General features: G+C 43.8%; 2 protein-coding genes across 2 annotated transcripts in view; one reads left to right on the top strand and one right to left on the bottom strand.

Moving 5' to 3' along the window:
• The window catches only part of tcf7 (transcription factor 7), a 42,194-nt gene extending 37,461 nt beyond the window's left edge, over nucleotides 1-4,733 (top strand). The window contains exons 11-13 of the mRNA XM_084474781.1: nucleotides 986-1,034; nucleotides 1,916-1,988; nucleotides 4,234-4,733. Of these exons, the coding sequence (XP_084330907.1) occupies nucleotides 986-1,034; nucleotides 1,916-1,988; nucleotides 4,234-4,612 (501 nt within the window). The 3' untranslated portion in view covers nucleotides 4,613-4,733. The remainder of the gene's footprint in view (nucleotides 1-985; nucleotides 1,035-1,915; nucleotides 1,989-4,233) is intronic.
• Nucleotides 4,734-11,584: 6,851 nt separating this feature from the next.
• On the bottom strand, nucleotides 11,585-18,844 carry skp1 (S-phase kinase-associated protein 1). The gene is made up of 6 exons (XM_084474581.1): nucleotides 18,749-18,844; nucleotides 17,979-18,078; nucleotides 17,753-17,826; nucleotides 16,051-16,194; nucleotides 12,484-12,624; nucleotides 11,585-12,326 (listed from the first exon to the last, which is right to left on the bottom strand). The coding sequence occupies exons 2-6, from the start codon at nucleotides 18,073-18,075 to the stop codon at nucleotides 12,291-12,293; spliced, it is 492 nt and encodes a 163-aa protein (XP_084330707.1). The 5' UTR covers nucleotides 18,076-18,078; nucleotides 18,749-18,844; the 3' UTR covers nucleotides 11,585-12,290.
• Between the last annotated feature and the right edge of the window lie 1,342 nt (nucleotides 18,845-20,186).

The raw sequence follows: 20,186 nt of genomic DNA, 5'->3' as shown, positions 1-20,186 counted from the left end.
CTAATAAACACACACACATGCACACACACACACACACACACACACAAACACACACACACACATACACCTCCCCATCCATCCCCCGCTTCGAGTGACATAGACGGCTCACACCCACACACGTATATCTGCAATACCTCTATACAGGTGGAGGTTTCCACCTCTCGTTCCCACACTCACTCACACACACACACACACACACACACACACATGCCCAGCGACGCAGAAGGCTGCAGTTGCAAGAGAGAGATCTCAACCACAGAGACAGCGCAGCCATGGCAGGGTATAAATATTGTGGCGTAGGAGTCAGTTATCTTTACCCACTTCCTCCTCTGCAGACACAAGAAGCGGAGCCCTCATCTTCCCTCTCCTACGTCAGCGCCTACCTGCTGGTGTTGTTTACATCACACTCCATGGCTGGATGACACATGAGATGCGATACATACTTTATAACACCACACAGGAAATTTGAGTTTCACAGCAGAAACTACAGGACTGTTATCATATAAGTTAAGAGAGAGAGAGGATTAATAAATAAAAGGTCATGTTGAGGAGAGGGAACCTTTTATTGGATGTACTACTGTGTACTCTTATTAGAACTAATGTTCTTATTTTGGTTCACATCTTCTCAGCTCAGCTTTATCATTTTTGAATGGCTAAAGTACTATGTACTGGGTTAATATCAATATTTCAACCTTTGATAGAAGAGGTTTTCTCATTTCACTCCCTTTAAAAGTCGCCCTGCCCTGTTATTTCAGGGTGGATGTGGTGGTATGAGTACCTTTAGAGGTACACCTGTATTGGATTTCAGGGAGGGATGTCTGATAGGACAGATCCAGGTTGAATGAGGTTGACTGGTGGTGACTGGTGGTTTAAGCGTTGTGGTGTTGGCTGCCTTTTCCTTCTTAACAAGTACTTGTGTTTGGGTGTGGTACGTTGTCTCTGTGGAGGTCTGATGCAGGCCGTTCTGTCTGCTTTCTTCCAACAGGGCAAGAAGAAGAGAAGAAAAAGGGAGAAGCAACAGGACTCCAATACAGGTATAAAATCTCTCTCTTCCTATGTCTCATCTTCGTTTTTCTCTTCCTCCTCATTTTTGAATCCAAGAAACAGAATCAGAATCCAACAGCTTCCACGTCCCTTTTGCAGAGGGACCTTAATTGCAGTACTAGTGGCATTTTTCCATTCCAAACCACCTGGTTGTTTATGTTGAAGGTCAAAATAGTTACAAGTCCAATAATGTACTAAAAAGGTTCAAAGGTGGCCGTTGATTTGAGTGCCCTGCCAACAGCTCAGCAGGGGCTGTGACACATTGAACTATGAAAAGGTTAAATTTACTTGTGTCACCAATTGTGCCTGTAAATGCCCCCCCCCCATTATCTCTGATTTAAGGTACAGAATCTTCAGATTTATATACTAGGTGACATTTAGAAACCTCAACTAACTGCGTTTGAAAGCATGGTGGCTGCCCGAGGTCTTGCTGTCTCTTTCCTCGGACCAGAGACCCCGTTCACAACACAGAGTTAGTCTGCTGCACGTTGCTCTGTTTCCATGTGCTGCCCTTTGCCCACTAACAGATTGACACAGTGCCGCCTTTTGATTGATAGCTTTGTCAACGCTTTTGTCCTGAAAACAAAGCTTTTCTCTTTCTTCCAATTGTTCCTCTCGTTCTCTCTCTCTCTCTCTCTCTCTCTCTCTCCCCCTCGCTCACCTTCTCTCTTTCTCTATTTCCCTACCCTTTGTTTGCTCTACAATTCTGCTTTGGCTCTCTCTCTGTCTCTGTCACTGGTTCTGCCTCTCCCCCCTCACTCGCTCCCTCTATGTCTCTCTCTGTCTCTCTGTCTCTCTCTCTCTCCCCCCTCACTCTGTCTCTCTATGTCTCTCTATGTCTCTCTCTCTGCATGCTGTGCCTTGCGCTCAGACCCGGGCTCTCCTAAGAAATGCCGGGCTCGCTTCGGCCTCAACCAACAAACGGACTGGTGTGGTCCCTGCAGGTGTGTACCGGAAACCCTGTGCGCATCACCACCACCACCACCACCACCACCCCCCCTGCTGTGTTGCTCTGACCTCCTTCCTTTCCTCCCATCCTTTCCTCCCGTCCCGTCATCCGTCCATCAGTCCATCTCTCTGACCCTGTGTGTGTGCATGTCTCATCACTAACAACACGTCTCTGGTCTCCCTGCAGTGGGATACTGTTCAAAGGATGCACATTACAAACCCGTAATGAGACCCGTAATGAAGCGACCATTAGCTGAACAGGGCAGTAGGTGGCTGGTCTTCTAAGGAAAAGCCTGGTCTTCATCTCTCGAGTCCCAGGCAGAACAATTGAGTGTCAATGTCGATGTGATGGAGGGAGGTGGACTGAATCAATGAACATCCGTACGACATGAGTACTTCATCTGATCTATTGCGTTACCGTTTATCTAATAATTGATGTTTTTGGTACCCGTGGGAGCCTTACTAGCTAGCAGCAGCACTCTCAGTCTGTGATAGGCCGTACATACTTCATACTTTACTTCATACTTTACTCTTTTTGTGTCCCATGTTGCGTCGTGTTTACCTGTCAATCCATCGTCCACACTCCACACCTGACGAGTACAGCGTAGGAGTTGACCAAGGAACAGCTCGAGAGCATCGTAGTAGAGACACACACTGTGATCTGTCTGCAACCTTTATACCATCACTATGTTCTTTGAACTGTAGGTGTTGGTCTCATAATACATAAACTATCATAAACCTTTTTATTCAAGTTTGTCAAGTCAAGTTCAGGCTTCAGCCTACTAAGATAGTAAGCCCACCAAAGCATTGAGCTTATTTAGGGATATGCTATAAACTATAAAGACATCAACTATAAAGCAGATAAGATGTAGCATGTTGGTTACATCGAGGACGTTATGAAGGAGGAGGAGACTAAAGCTCTGACTCTGACAGGAAGTGATGGTGTGAACGACACCGTATCGTCTGACCACGTCATGGAAACCACCACCGGCGCCCGCGCGCGTGTATTAAAACAAAAAGAGACAGGAGGGTGAACACTAAACACACACACACACTCCTACGCACTGCCGATGTGAGCGGAGTTCTCATACCCATCTTTCCTCTACTTTCTCCATTCATGTGGTGCAAGAAGGCTTCTGACATTTAAAACACACTTTCTATTTTGCACTGGCTTCCGCTCTCTCTCGCACTCTCTCTCTCTCTCTCATTCTCTTTCTCTCTTACTCCCTCCCTTACTCTCTTTGCCTCTCTCCCTCTCTCCCTTTCTGCCTCTCTTTCACTCTCTCTCCGTTTGCCTCTCTCTCTCTCTCTAGGTCTCCTCTCTCTCTCTCTCTCTCTCTCTCTCTCTCTCTCTCTCTCTCTCTCTCTCTCTCTCTCTCTCTCTCTCTCTCGCTCTCTCTCTCTCGCTTTCTCTATCTCTCTCCCTCTCTCCCTTTCTGCCTCTCTTTCACTCTCTCTCCGTTTGCCTCTCTCTCTCTCTCTAGGTCTCTCTCTCTCTCTCTCTCTCTCTCTCTCTCTCTCTCTCTCTCTCTCTCGCTTTCTCTATCTCTCTCCCTCTCTCCCCCTCTCCCTTTCTGCCTCCCTCTTGCGCTCTCTCTCTCTCTCTCTCTCTCTCTCTCTCTCTCTCTCTCTCTCTCTCTCTCTCTCTCTCTCTCTCTCTCTCTGTCATAATGCCATGTCGCCCGTCCTTGTGGTGAGAACCAGTGAGTCACATGTCACTCTGGTAACCATAATGAGATTGTGCTCACTGCTTTGTACCTGATAACCGCTTTCTCGGCGTGTGCAGAATACCTAGGGTGTTTGTAGGGTGATTCCCACGCCGGCAGAGTAAGGGATGTCACTCAAAGGGACGCGGGCTACATGTGGACAGAGCCAGGACATAGGAGAGCACTTTTTGAAGATCGACTTCATCATGACAAAATGACTTATCATCTTTATTCAGTGACATTGTTTCCATTGTAACATTGATCCCATCGCCCATTGATTCCAGTCTCCCATAATGCACTTAAAGGTTGTAACAGATGTAGTAACAAATCAGATGTTTTGATCGATCGATTAACCTGTGGTGCAATGTTGAACCAGTGTTGAACCTGTGTGTGTGTGCGCACGTGTGTCTGTAATGTGTGCGTGTGTGTGTACTCAGCGAGTACTGTGTGTTATCTGTGTGTACTGCAGCGACCCCCTCGGTGACCCCTCTTACGTCCGCATCTATTCACAGATAACTCTCTTGACTGTTCCTAGGAGGAAGAAGAAGTGCATTCGCTACCTTCAGGGAGGAGGCTGCCCCAGCCCCGCTTCCTCCGATGGCAGCGCTCTAGACTCTCCTCCCCCCCCGTCCGCCCCCCCCTCGCCCTTCTCCTCTCCGGCCCGCCCCCGCCAGCCCCACCCGCCGCCGCCGCCGCCGCCGCGCCACTCCCCGCCCCTCCCCCCCTCGCCGTCGGACCCCCCCCGCGCCCACCACGCACGCACAGAACTGTCCCCCGCCAAGCGGCCCCACCGGCACACGCACGCCCACGCGCACACGCACGCCCACGGCTACGTGCACTCCTGCTCCTCCCCGGCGGCCATCGCCAAGGCAACCGGACTTTCTCTCCGGGTTTTGACGGAGTCTCCGATGTGAGCTGTGAAACCCCCCCCCCCCACCCCCGCAGGCCCTCCCCCACCACCTCATTCACCTCTCACCCCTCCTCCCTCTCTCACCTCCCCCCCTCCCTCACCCCTCTCTCACCTCCCCCCCTCACCCCTCACCTCCTTCACACCTCACCCCTCTCTCACTCACCCCTCTCTCCCTCACCCCCTCCCCCACCACCTCAGTCACACTACCGCTCGCGCTCCGTAACATCTGTCAGCAGTGTACGCAGTGTCCCCCTGCCTGCCCGCCTGCCTGCTGCGGTGCCGTGGGAGCCTGGCACTACCCCTGGGTCCACACGGCGGAGGGGAGCGGCTTCCCCACCCTGAGACTGTGGTTCTGATGAACCAAAGAAAGAGCTTACTCCACTTAGACGTAGACTATTTTTTTAAGAACCAGTACACAGTACTGGGCTCCTGGCCCGACGATCATGACAATCAGTTGTTTCCATGCCGACAACACCATGACTTCTCTTTCTCACATGTACCCATCCTGGAATTCTTGTGTGTGTATTTAAGTGTCGCCTTGGCCGGTTTTGACATATTTATATGAAATCATGATGGCAATTTAGTGTCAAGGTCAAGAGGTTTCAGACTCAATAAAACAGGGGTGTGCATTTTCACCCCCTCCATTTGTTTGTATTTTAAATCGCTCAAGGCACTTCCAGACGCCAGTATCTTAATATAGCAGCCATTTAAAGAAATGGTCATGGTTTTTTTTAACTTCACATTGATGTTTTATTATTGCTGTGTGAAAAACGTATTTTGGCTTCTCCTTATGACTGAACCTTCTGCAGCTCTGTAAACTAATCTTAAGACCAAATTGGTACTATTTTGTGTTGTAAAGTTGTTTTTTATATACATTTTGGAGTTCCCTATCTATTATAAAACTTTTGTATGTTTTATGTATAAAATTGTAAAATAAAAAAAATCTGTTTTAGTTTTAGTTTACACCGTTTCTTAAAGCAATACATTCATGTTGTGTGTTTGTTTCCACAAGAAACTCCTTTAGAGCATATGTTTACATTAAGTTGTTGTACTGTGCCACCGAAGCAGCATTTGAACAAGTATTATGTTATTCTCTCAAAGTGTGCATGTTCCAACTATGGTGTGCCAAATATACATGTACAGAAATCCAAAGCTTTCATTTACTGTTCCGCTTGCAACATCAAACTTGTTATTTATACTGCAAGATACTGCGCTCCTTATTGTTCCACCAGAGGGAGCCATTGTGTCCGAATTACTGCCTCCTTTTTTTCGCCAAGCCGTGCAGCCAAGCAACTGCTGATGACTCATATATTGAACGACTCTGCCGCTTATGTAATACTTTTTGATTGATGTATTAAAAAAGCGTCATAGATGTTGATGTGTCATTATAGTTTAAATTATTGATTAATTGAGAATGATTAACTTAAATTAACTTATTTGTAGATTAAAAATATATATTTCAAGGTATGGAATCAGTGTGCGAAATACGCACCCCCCCATTAACCCATGAGACCCCCTGAAAGCCTCAAAAGCAAAATTTGAAGGGGGTCTCAAATTTCGTCAAAAAATAATATATATATATATATATATATATTATTATAATTTTTTATTGTCACTAATGGTCATTTAAATGTGTTTAAGCTCACCATGTCCAGTATTCAGAATTGTAAACATGTATTCACAAATATGTTCTATTTTTTGCCAAGCGGAGCCAGCCAGTCCTGTGCGCGTATGCAAATTAGCCATGTGCGCCAAACAGAAGAAGGGCCCTATCTTGCGCCCGGTGCAATTGACTTTCTACATCGACGCATGTGTAGTTGCTAGTTTGCACCCGGCGCAAAGCTGATTTTCCCCCGCAGCAACCAGCGCCTGGAGAGGCGTGTCGGCGAAAAGCAGGGGCGTGTTCCGGCGCAAATTATACTTGGTGCTATTTTAGTGATCTAAAAAATGCGCCAATGCAATTGCGCCACTGACCGAAAAATACATGGTCTATAGCGGATAGCGCAGTTGTTGTTGCTATTTTGACGTGCTATGGCAGGTCGGAACTACAACATAGCCTACGCTTACACACACGTAGGCAGTGACGGACTGGACGGTCTGGCATTTGGGCAGATGCCAGAAGGGCCGCGGCCTCTCGTGGGCCGTTTGGCCTCCCGTGGGCCGTTTGGGCCGGCCAATGCACGTAGGCATGCAAACTAGTCACCTTTCGCCGTTTTTTAAACAAAATTGGCCACTTGTGTGATTCGTGGAGATCCATTGAGAAAACATTGGGGTGGGGGGGGTCTAAAAACGAGACGAAAATGTAAGCGGGACGATTTGGGAAGCGATCCAATCAGAACTAAGCTCTTTATGTGGGGAAGTACTGATCGTCCCGCCCGGCAGGTCAACTAGTTTTAGGGTAAATGATTGGTTAAATGATTTGGGAAAGAACAGCTGATACAGCGGTAAGTTGTAGGCTACTTTTAAATCAATGCATCTGCAAACACCGTACAGCAAACACATATGTTCTTGACCCAGACATCGTGTACAAGCCCATTACTTTTAGGATTGATGAGTATTTGATCGTGAGAAAACATAGTTTTACCGCGAGTGAGTGTTTAAAAGAATGAATGAATGCGGGTGATGCTTGGTGTGCGCGTGTGTGTGCGCGCCCATCTGTCTAAACACACGCAAATTAAACACGATAATGTATACAATACTGGTAACAAACAATGTTTGTTAATGTATTGCCGCATATCATTAAATAGACCCACAGTTGCGGCCATCGAGGACCGCGTCCGCATATGTTTTAAGTTGTCTTTGCCGCAATTTACATGACGAATCAGTGTTTCTGAAGTTGGAGAAGAAAACGCTATTCCATGTGTTAATTATGCCTATTATTTGGCCATAAACTGAGGCGTTTGAAGTTTTAAATTCATGTGGTCATGCATCTGTCTCAGCGGAAACTGCAAACGGGCTGTCAAAAATCAACTCAAGTCAAAATGCGCTGGCTCTTAAAGGGGATGGGAGATGCCACTCATTGGTTTATTGCCATACCTGTACACTCATAAGGGTTGAAAAAGGTGAGAAACGAAACCGTTGTAGGGGGGTCTGGGGGCATCCCCGCCAGCCAAATTTTGCTATTTTAACATGTAAATTAAGCATTCTGGTGTACTCCCAGAAGAAAATAAAGGGAAAAGACAACATTTTCTTATAGTAAAAATGGCACATTTATTAACCCATAAACTGGTCAGTTACGACTGAGCAGTCCACTCCAGGACTGGAACGATGGGGAAAAAAACGCGCGCTGTGGTATATCTTGATAGCGATTGGTGGTCGTGGAACATGGAACGTGGAACGTGGAGTCATTTGGCCAAAGATTTTTTTATTGTGAAGATAGCAAACTTGTTTCTCGCTCATTATACTGTCGGTTATTATCAGGGGTGCACATAACTTTTTTTAGTGAGTTACTCATTTGAGTACCATGGGAGATGGTGTTCGGTACGCACTCCACACGTAGCGTCGTTTTGATAATAATAAAGGCGATTAATTAGTTAATTAATGATAAGGGGGGGGAGAGTGTTTGGTTGCGGTCGGGCAGGATTGTTGACGGGGGGGGTCCAGTCCGTCACTGCCACGGAGCGATAGGTTGTCTCACAGTGACGGATATTGCGATCAGCTGATTTTGCGCAGTTCTCCAGTGTGCGCGCGGTGCACACAGCGCTTCGGCTTCGGAGACGCAGAAGTAGTACAAGATACACGTGTAGTTTTGTTTTGATGACCTGACGGTGAGTTACGCAAAGGCGCTGTAGTGGCACAAGTTGCGCATCGCTGATTATGGGCGCGCATGCGTACTTGCGTACCAGTTATGCGCACCCCTAGTTATCAGTGGCGTTTCTACATGTAAAAAACAGGTGGGGCTAGGCTAATATTTTTTATTATTATTATTTTTTTTATAATTAATATTAATATATATATATATATATATATATTTTTTTTAACTCCACATTAAATGCACGGATGTTTTTGCCAGCGGTTTGGCTAATGCCAAAATCCCTTGGATGGTGGGGACCAAGGCGTTTTACCTCTAATTTTTCCTCCAGACTAAGGGTCTCAAATCTGTGCTCCAACAGATGATCTACCTCAGGGTTTCTCAACGGGGGCGTTCATAGAACCTAGGGGGCGCTGTGAAACTTTGCTTGTGTAGCGGTCATTATTTTTTACTTTTTAAACTTTCATGGTTTTCAAATATTTTCGGTGCAAAAATAGGATAACTGAAATAAAAATCCTTTTAACCCCCTTTCTAAACCCTCTATCGTCTCATCTACTTTTTACTTTATGCTCAGTACCGTCATGATCGCCATGGTAACGCCGATAAACAAATCCACCTCATCGCAGCAGCGTGGTGCTTCAGAAACTATTTCGCCCTCCCCTGACTTCCACTGGTTGGTTTGCGGGACATGCAAAGCAAGCGGTGGATGGGGCATTACGCTAAGCAACATGAATCGCATCCATATGACATAGTAAGGCAACATAAGACGTGAATAAAGCTAACTCCGCTTAGCATGCTAATTGTAAACAATAGAACGTGCGCATTACATGTAGACCACTGCAACGTCGCTCATTACGTCTGCGAACCGATAAACACTTTCATAAAGTACGCACACCAACCGGCACATACGCATTTAACACTGATGTTACAGGCGCTTAACTTGTATAGTAACAAACTACTTTAATTACTATTTGAACTTAAACGTGCTAATCTCCAACTCAGAACGAAGTGGATAAAGGCTGCACATGCGCAGCGTTGCTAGGCAACGTCACGTAAACAAAGGGAGTCTTTCGTACACATATTGAACCCAAGTTCGCGGGTTAACAGTTCAATAACCAATAAAAATGTACACAAGCACTGTTACGTATTAAACGTCAATAGCTCAATAATAAAACCTTTTAATAAAATTCTGAATACGTGAGGTGAGGACTAGGTCACTCGAGTCATGACTCATCACGCGCGCCACACACATTACGCTATAGTGGAACGAACCATATATGTCCATGGCGGTGCCGGTGGGGCTAGCCCCACCAGGAAGTAAAAGAATCTCCGTCCACTTCAACAGAGAAACACTCTGAGCATGCGCATTTCAAATTTTCAAGCCCAATACACATTACATTGGGCTGGTGGGGCTAGAGCCCCTCTTGCCCCACCGGATGAACTCAGCCGGAAGAAGCAAGCTAGGGTCGACTAAAAATGAACTAAAAGCGCCGAACTTATTATTTTACAGTACTTTCTGGGGAGATTTTTTTATTTTATATATATATATATTATTTTTTTTATATAATATATTTATTATATTTTTATTTTTATTTTTATTATTTTTTTTTTTTTTCTTGTGAGAGTAGGTGGGGCCGAGCCCCACCTGCCCCTAATGACCAGTCGCCACTGCTAGTTATTATAGTCTATGGTTGGTTGATTGGCTGGTCGGTCAGCCGTCGTTTCTCCCCAGGAGAAACTGCAGGTCAAATTTTTTAAATATTTTTTTAATATACATTTTTTATATATATAATTTTTTTTATATATATATATTTTTTTAATATATATATATATTTTTAATACATTTTTTAATATAATTTTTAAATACATTTTTTATATATATTTTTTTTCATAATTTCTTTTTTATATAATTTTTTTTCTTTTTTCTTTTTTTTAACTCCCGGAGTTTATTTTTTATTTATTATTATTATTATTATTATTACTTTTTTTTCGCGTCCTCCTTGGTCTGTTGTTGTTCTGGGATGCACTAGCTTTATTTGCACTCAGTGGCCCATCCTTGTCGGAGGCCTTCTGTACCTGTGAGGTAGAATGGAGGGGTCCGATTTTTCTGTCTCATTTACTCCCGTCTCTCACTCAAACATACGCACACACAGCTCCAAGTTGTCTCTATACTATATTTCTGCTCCTTTCTCCCGTCATGAGAACATTACTGTATGCATGGCTATCTGTTGCGTGGCTTTCCCACTAAGATAGCTTTCTTTATAAAACATTAGTATTCATTTTTAGTGTTTATCATGTCACAGAAACCACAGTGAATCCTGTGTTTCTGTGCCCCGCTGTGGTGTCGACAGCACAGAGCTCCGGTACCGTTACTTTCAGCTTGTATTGTATTCCAATTTTAGCGAAAAACACACATAACATTAGCTTGAAAGAAAAAACTGTTTAAGGATGCTTATCTTTGCGTGAATTTTGGGATGACTCGTCTACCAATGACTTCAAGTTGGTTGTGTTTTAACCGGTGATTGGTGCGCCAAACTGTTTACAAAGGGACAATTGCTTGCGACGCAGCAAGCGCCTGCTAGTTGACCTGCCGGGCGGGACGATCAGTACTTCCCCACATAAAGAGCTTAGTTCTGATTGGATCGTTTCCCAAATCGTCCCGCTTACATTTGTCTCGTTTTTATTCGTTAACGAAAGTGTCAAAAGAATTCGTCGTAGTTTTTTTTTATTTAGTTATCGTCTCGTTTTCGTCAGACTGTAGTCGTCCCCCCCCCACCCCCAATGTTTTCTCAATGGACACAAGTGGCCAATTTTGTTTAAAAAAAACGGCTAATTTCACCGAAAGGTGACTAGTTTGCATGCCTGATTGCATGTTACGCCCAAAACACACCTACGGGTTTCAGCCCAACCCATTTTAGATTTGCCCGGGGACAAAGCTCATTTATCTCGCCGTCATAATAGCAACAGCGCCATAGAACCGCCCACAAAGTACTTTGACTTTGCGTCTTGACGTCTGCTAAGTATGCTATAGGCATACTGCATGAGAAAAATTTAGATCGATATTGCGCAACAATCGAGAGATGGGGACCCCCCCGAATATTGAAGGGTATTTCGCACACTGTATGGAATACAATCAAACCTAACAAAAAATTGTATATATTTGTTTGGGATTGTACACAAGCCTACTTAGACAGATCCATCCTACAAGACACATGACAATTGATTTCATAATCATTTATTACATGGTCGATAACTCTAAATACAACCGTGGATCAGAAATTCCCTACTCAATGCAGTACGAATAGGAATGAGAAATACCAAATGTCGCACAACACACATTTTGATTTCCAAGGACTAGTCCACAGGACATTATGCACGTTTTCTCACACTCAGACCTCTGACCATTTCCTCGAAGGTTCATCCATGCTGATACAAGCTTGAATCGTGCACACACACACACACACACACACACACAAGCACACACGCGCAAATCAAGAAAGGGGGATGGTGTAAACAAACTCAGTTGAACATTCAATTTTCCGGAGTCCCAAACTTACACCTTTTTATTTCATCAGTTGAAAACGTTTTATTGTCCCGTTAAAAAAAATCTGAATAGGTAAACGACAAGATGGAACCAAACAGTGGATCTGATAGCAATACACAGAAAGCAACTCATGGTGCAAAATTCAGAACAGGGGGAAAACAAAAGCTGTCGTCTTTTAAATAAAATGCATTTTGCACCACACAAGGAAGTTAAAAGTCCATGCTATGGGTAAAGGGAATGCTGAGGGGGCAGGAAGGGGGTGCCTCAGTGACCACTAAATATACTAAGTGTAAATATTAACAAGTATGAACAACGCCAGTGCAACCAGATAACTTGAAGAAGCCGTTTAGTTTCAGTGTGGTAGTGTTGCCAGGATCCCTCCTGTTCCTACTTCTCTTCACACCACTGGTTCTCTTTGCGTACCTGAGGACCAGAGAGAGACACAGACTGTTGAAGATGGTCTATTCTGTATTCTGAAGCATAGCCGGGGGTTTGTAGTTACTAGTTACAAGCATCCAAGTACTTTACGTTCATGGTTCCAGAGAACAAAGTCTGATAAGAGGATCTGGGTTGGTTTTACCTGGGCTTCTTCCTCTTCTGTGAAGTCATTTTTGATGTTGAACGTCTTCCTGATTTCCTCAGGGGTTTTGCCTTTGATCATGTTGGCCACCGTCTTGCAGGTAACATCTAGGAGGCCTTTGATGTCCAGATAGTTAGCAGCCTTAATGAGAAGAGATGTGCAATACATGACAGATGAGTTGCAGCACGTTAATCCACCGGCTGACAATGTTCACACAATACTTGGAACATTGTAATAGTGTTTAAAATATCAGTATCCCAAGTCAAAATATATCTCTCTAAATACATTTGGGAGCAGAGATTGGCTGACCAGAGTTTCAAATTATAACTATTGACCAATAAGAAATCCAGCCCAACCCCATAGTTGAAGTTGGGTATATGAAAGATACATATGTCACTACCACTACAGATTAAAGTAAGAGTTTTATAAACAGACATAACAGTGGCCAGCACTTCCGTCTGCATGTTCATGTAGAGGTTCTGCACAACATACAAAAACCATTGGCTGAGCCTGACCACCATTCTGAAGCGTTGCTATGACTCGCTGGGGGAAATTTGCGTCTCCAGCTTCTTCTAACAAAAAAAGAAGCCAGAAACTGAGCTGAACGACTCAGAATGGAACCTGGCCTTTTGAACGGAACGTGACAGAAATTCTTAATGGTTTACACTTGTAGTTCCAAGGCAGGGGGGAACCTTTAGGTACAAGATATTTACTCTCATCCAAAAACAGTCCAAGGTAAAAAGCAGTGTTTGTCAGGAGAAAAGTGGAAAGGGGATTATTAGTCCATCTAGATGCTAAACAAAACCTCTGTACTGAAAGAATAAGGGTCTGACGATACTTTTATTTTAGGGGCCCATACCGAATCCGATATTGGGGAGTAAAAGATTGCCAATATTGATAATGTGGGAGTGTGTGTGGATGATGGCTGGTTTAAGCAGCCTCACCTGGCCGAGTCTGATTGGACTCTGGGGCTTTGGTGAGGCTGCACACCTGTGTCACATTAAGTATCAGTGTGCACAGTGTTGAACCAGCCATCTCCACACACACTCAGATCTCCTGGATGGCATCAGAGAACCCTTACCATGTAAATTATCAAACCTTTGCAATAAACCAGATTTTTAACAACACCCGGTTTCCTTGGTCTGAAGGAGCCCTAATTAAGCCCCCCTTAGGCGGAGTGTGGCAGCCACGTAGGTGGCATGTAGCATGGACCTTTGCTACAGACATATCGGTTGACATTCAAAATATAGATATAGGGGATTTGATGCTCACCCCTCCAGCAATGCAGCAACATAGCGTGAACACCATGAGCCAAACAAACCAATAAACTGCATGGGGAGGAGCTACTAACCTTCACACTGAACACAATGAAAAAATAACTACGAGTTGGCAGAGTTACAGAACTGAGGTCTTACAATAAGATGCATTGAAAACAATGCCACCCTTTTAACAGGTTTCAAAACATTTACATGCATGCAGCAAAGATCTGCTATCAAACATCATGCAGAAAACTGCCCAAAACTGATTTTTGCGACTGGCTTTGACATGTCATGTCTTTTGCAGGGAGAAATAACTTTCCATTAAAAACAACTTGCTGTGTGATTCCATGTAGTAGGGATGCACCAATTTATTGGACAAACATCAGTAACGGCCGATATTCGCGTTGTTGACTGCCATCGGCCTATCTGGAAATAAGATGACATTGACCGATGGTAGTGGCCGATGTTTATCGGTTTGTTTATTTTTATGTTTCGTCATAAATTTTGCACTGGCTAAATGTTGTGTTGGTTATTTGCGGTCTGACTTGCCGTTTCGGAGAAGATGCAACAGGTGGTAGGCTACTATTAATACCCCCCATAACAGCCGCTGGCTGGACACGCCTCTGGCGTGATGACGTAAGCGGGCGGGTTCCGCACGCACGTGTGGTTTGTTTACAAATAAAAGTGAAAGAAAATGTCAGTCGTGTGGGAGTATTTCACTGTCTCGGAGAAAGATCAGCGATATGCAGTTTGTAAGACATGTTCCAGTGACATTTTACTCGAAACCCTTTTCGCTTTGAAACCCCACATCGGAGAAAGGTTGGACTTGGTCATCTAATGCGATGAACTCCATCACCTTGTTAGTGATCCCTTTAGCTTTTGCGCTGTCCGTGGGGAATTTTTTCCCTTTCTTGCTGGTGGTTTCTGCTTTCTTGGTGTCATTTCTCAATTTTTTATCAGCTTTCAGGTAATCGTTGTACACTTCTCCATGTCTGCTTTTCAAATGGCTGATGAGATTTGATCAGTGTTTGTAATAACGGCGTTCTTTTTTCAGCAACAGGTAATCTAACTAATTACTGTTTCCGTTGTTACAACGCCGTTACTGACCGTTAAATGCGGTGCGTTACGATGAATTGATTGAATAAACTGCGTAATCCGAATGCACCCCTGGCTTCACACACAAACTGCTAGTGAGGAGACCGGCTGGTTTAACAACGAGATAAGCGATTATTATTGGCTAAGGCAGAGTCATGTTTCATGGTAGCCAATCGCCAGTGTTTTACACACAAGCCAGGATACGCGTGCCACACGCACACACAAACACCAAATAGATTCGATGAAGCAGTAGAAATGGCGAGTCCGGAGCAATCCGATGAAAAGTTGTCATTTTTAATTAATTGAGGTCAAAGGCAAGAACGTGCATGTAAAGGTGGAATAAATAACAACAAAAAAAAACATTGGTATCGGCTATCGGCCAAATTGTTATTTTAAACATCGGTATCAGCCCAGAATTTCACAATCGGTGCATCCCTACGATGTAGTGTTATTCTTTGGTGGACCTCAAACAACATGTGCTTGTTGACACATTTCATTTAACTGAATCTGGAGCCAGCTCCTCTCAGATGACTTACACCTTAGGCTGAGTCTATTGCACCATCTCTGCACATGACTGACAACATCCCATAAATGTCAAATGTGTGCAGAGTCTACCCAAGATCAACTTTGTTAGCTACATAATTGGAGCATTTCAAAAGAGACAGAAAGAAATAAGCCATCCAGACAGAAATAAGAGCCGTGGACTTCAGACAGCCCCCTCATTTCACCAAGCTTCTCTTCTGAATGTGTGTGGCAGCTTTTGATAATGCAACTTGTGTATCTTTTAAGACGCCATTAAATAAATCCACTAGAAAGACATCCATGTCTCCGGTGACGGTTAAAGAAAGAATGTTCCACAACTTAATAGCACTGGCTGTCCTGCCAGATCATCCACAAAAACACTTGCGTCAGTCCACATGCAAATGTCAATGTCGCTAGATGACTAAGCACTTTGGTCTGGTAAACATGGTTTGTAAAACAGCAGAGAGCAGGCCCACACCTTCAGCTCTCAGTGGTAAGTAGTTGATGAGACAGAAAGAGAAGACAACTAAACCTGAAACAGCACTGCTTCCCAGGCCCGCAACAAAGACCATTTGAAGGCAAATTATTCCTCATTTTCACACTGAAAACAATTAAAGATCGGGGAAACCCGTCTACACTCATTTGGACTCACACCCCGTTTTACAGCACACACACACACGCAATCTCTCACCAGGATGAGCTCAAACAAGGTGCCTTGGTCGACTTTGAGGAACTCCTGGTCCCACACTGGGATGTCGTCTGTCCTCTTCTCCTTGTTCTCGTCGTCCTCGGGGGGAGGGGGGTCGTCCTTGTGATGGGTGCACCACTGAATCACCTGCCGAGGGGGAAAGTCACAGCAACAAGGTGCCTCAAGTAGGGTTGGATACCGGACGTGATACGTCAGTATTACAGAGTACCTATTCTAAGTTAAATCAATGTGTGCCTAATGTCTGTACCTAAGCGGCTGAGAGGGCATCTGGTGCGTGAGAGAGTATGGTTCAGTATTGTTATCCCAGGTACACGGTCCCAATCGCCAAAAGGTACTCACCTCTGGTAATCGTTTCGTGGCGCTTTTTTCACCCCCCATGGTTTCCACTACTTTACATATATGGAAAGTCAGTATTAATCAGTTTTTTATAGAGTTCATGACCGTCATATCCACATAGGAGCTTGGCCACTCAGTGTATTTACCTGCTTCTTACTGTTGTTGAGCTAGCAGGATCAACTACAAAGCAGAGAATTTTTGATGTAATATCTATGAGGGACATTTCTAAACGTGACATCACATCAGGTTATTAGGTTATTGTTGAGGGAAAGGTACTCTGTAATTGGAGTGTGTACAATATTGACCGTCTGATGAAGGGCTTGAGTATGCCCGAAACGTCACAGTAAATAAATATCAAAATTGGGAGCATATACTGGTGTTGCAGACTTTTTTCTCTCTCTTATAATATTGACCAAGCCACAGACCCACAGGACTCAGGGACAGGGATAGAATAGATAGAATGGCCTGCCAGGGTGTTCAGACCACAGGCTGTCAGCTTGCTCCATCTATCATACATCTGTTTCCCATGTCAGTCATGTGAGATGTCCGTTGCTTGTCGCTAGATGTATTGACTGTTTATACAAAGTTAGTTCTGACCAAGTAATTTCATTGGACAAGAGGCTTTCCATTAGTGCTGATATAGAGTATAACAGCACTGGGACTTTTAACTATACATGCATCACCCACTTTACAGGTGTTCTCATAACTGTTAATGTTATTAATGGTCTTTATGTATCTTAGATTGCAACTGACTTTGCACAGCAAAGATGAACATGTTTCCAGGCATAACATTTGAGTTGAATTATGAATGGTCGTCAGAAGAGGACCAAGGGAACGTAACGTAACATAACGTGTAGACCTATACAAAGTAGCAAGCTAGCGTGTTTGTGTGTTGCTTGGCAACAGTTCAGTCCCAGTCCAGTTGCGGATCTATTTGTGTTGGTGGAGCCAAATAAATCATTAATGAACAAACAAATCATAATCTGTTGCTTATTATTTTTCACTAATAAATGGTGCTTGTAGAACTGTTGTATAAAAGCAATATCACACTCAAGGTTGTGCTGTTGTACTAGAATATTAGCACAGCTGTGATTATCTTCGGCACTCGGCCTACGGCCTCGTACCTACGACTGAATCACAGCAGTGCTGGTTCAGTACAACAGCACTCCCTCTCGTGTGATATTTCTTAAACAAATACAAAAATATTTTCATCAGAAAATTGACCATTGATAAAGTTAACTGGTAAACTAGGGTCAAAAAGTATGCTGGCCTAAATAAACTGGTTCAAACCATGTGACACTGACCTACAATGGATAGTTATAGTGGTAACAAAAGTTCACCATTTTACCTTTTTGAGGATGGCAGCGTTCACATTAGGAAGGGGCACTGGGTCATCGTCACCTTCATCATCCATTCCCAAATCTGGTCAAGATCATAAACAGGTGAGCGCATGATCAATCTACTCAGTGGAAACAGGTTAGACCGGTATGATGAGGGTTAGAGGCAAGGCTATAATAATGGTTAGCCCTCTGAAACAGAACCAAGGGTCAAACATAAGTAAAACAAGCAGTCACCTTCCAACATGGTCTTGATCGTGACAGACTGTTTTGCGATCTCCACATCCACTTCGAAGATCTCCCCATCGGAGCTCTGCAGTTTTATTGTTGGCATGATCTGAAACACAGTCCAGTGGTTATAAGGGTTTGAATGACTTAAGGTTAAACGTTAAGGGCCATTTGCTGTAACGTTACGTGTTATTACTGAAAGGTCCCGGATAAACGAGTCTACTAAACTAGTCTAACTAACCAGCCTCCAGGTTACTACCACATTGTATTCACAAAAAGGCCCGAATATCACAAACTGAGTGAACTTGCATGACCAAATTCATTCAAGAATGTAAACTAAAGTGACAAAATGTGAATGACCTAGCATTAAGAGAATGATGTAAGCAGTTAATAAAGAGTGTGGAAAACAAAGCTTTACAGATGACGTCGGTGTGTGCTGACTGGTAGCATTAGCTCTGTGGTAATACAAACATTACGAGGCGAACCGCACGGAGTAAACTCGTTTTATCAGACCCTAAAGACACCCTACAGGCAGCCGTACAAACCCGGGTAAAACTGAATAACAAAGCCTGAAATGTGAGCTGAAAATAAAATAATGCCGCCGTTGGTCCCAATGCTAACTCTGAGGCTAACGTTAGCATCGTAGTCAGCGAGGCCTCCTGATATAAACATCATTACTGCTCTTCAGCTTATAATACAAAACGTATATGCCAGAGTGATCCGTTAATTTTAGAGATTTATTCAAATGTCTACACTGAAAAAATCGATCATGTTCTCACCGCAGGTTTTGGACCAGTCCGAAGGTAGATATCCAACAACAGTAGGCCTTGTAACCGACGCGTCTGCAGCAGTCGAGTAGGGAGAGTCTGCTGTAAATCCCGTTGGCCACTGGGGGCGCTGGGCTTTATTAAGACTCAACTAGGGAGAGTCTGCTGTGAATCCCGTTGGCCACTGGGGGCGCTGGGCTTTATTAAGACTCAACTAGGGAGAGTCTGCTGTGAATCCCCTCGGCCGCTGGGGGCGCGGTACTTTGTCAAGACAGGAGGTAGTGGCGGAAATGTATTTTTTTTATTATTTTAGTATGAGTAGTAATTATAACACCGCGCTATATTATTAGTAGATAAACGGGTTTCATATTTAGATAAAAATAGCAGATTTTATTGTGTATGTAATAATATTAATAACCATGGCATGGCGCTAACAACATGTTCCTTGGACACCTTATTTTCTTAGGCCTTAGAAAAACTTATGTTTTCTTTAGATGCTCTTATTTAGGCAACCATTCCATACATTGAATGTAGCCTATTATACGTGTGTGTGTGTGTGTGTGTGTGTGTGTGTGTGTGTGTGTGTGTGTGTGTGTGTGTGTGTGTGTGTGTGTGTGTGTATTCAAGTTAGTTTGTATTTCACAATAATCTGCAGAGAAACTTATTATGAACTCACAAGATGAAGGTGGTCTCAAAAGGCTAGTTAATGTGCAAGCAGAAAAAAAGGCTAAATTAACCTGGCGACTACCTTGTTGGCTCTATGGGGTTCTCCTTCAAAAATGGGCTCAAAACACACTTGGGAGTACCTTTTATATTTTTATTTGAATGGATTGGTTAATACAGACTCTTAAGTTAAGATGGAGTCAGTCAGTGGATGTGTAAGTACATTCCATCACTTTTTTGCAAAAAACAAAACCAAAACACATACACCCCAGGCATGGTGAGTACAAGACGTTTTTTCTGGAATAAAAAGAAAGAAAAAAAACAACACAAATGTTTCATACCAACAAACAACTGTGAGAACTTTAGAGCCATACAGAAAAAATAAAGATTCAAATATTTTTTTCTTTACAAGGTATTTTGTCAGCATCTTCTGACCTGCATTCCATTCATTTTGGATTTACAAAAGTGCAAATAAATCATGTTTTAAAAATCCCCAAATGAAAAGGCATCCGCGTTGAGAATCCATGACCATGTGGGTTGAAACAGTCGTGTTCGAAGTAACGTTGCGTCGCGTTCCGTCTCTGACGTGTGCATTCTGTTGTTGACAGAGGGGGGCTGGGGGGTGGGGAGCAGCTTGGGCAATTATGACATCACTGCCCTTAATTGACAGTGGGAGGAGGAGGAGAAGGAGGAGGAGGTGGAGGTGGGGATCCGTTTTCAGCAATGATTTTAGTATTGATTATGGCACACACCTTTTGGTCTATCCGTCGACACAAGACACTTTCAT

The sequence above is a fragment of the Micromesistius poutassou genome (assembly GCF_964030765.1).
Source record: "Micromesistius poutassou genome assembly, chromosome: 10".
NCBI classification, from domain to species: domain Eukaryota; kingdom Metazoa; phylum Chordata; class Actinopteri; order Gadiformes; family Gadidae; genus Micromesistius; species Micromesistius poutassou.
This window is presented reverse-complemented; position numbering and strand designations above follow the sequence as displayed.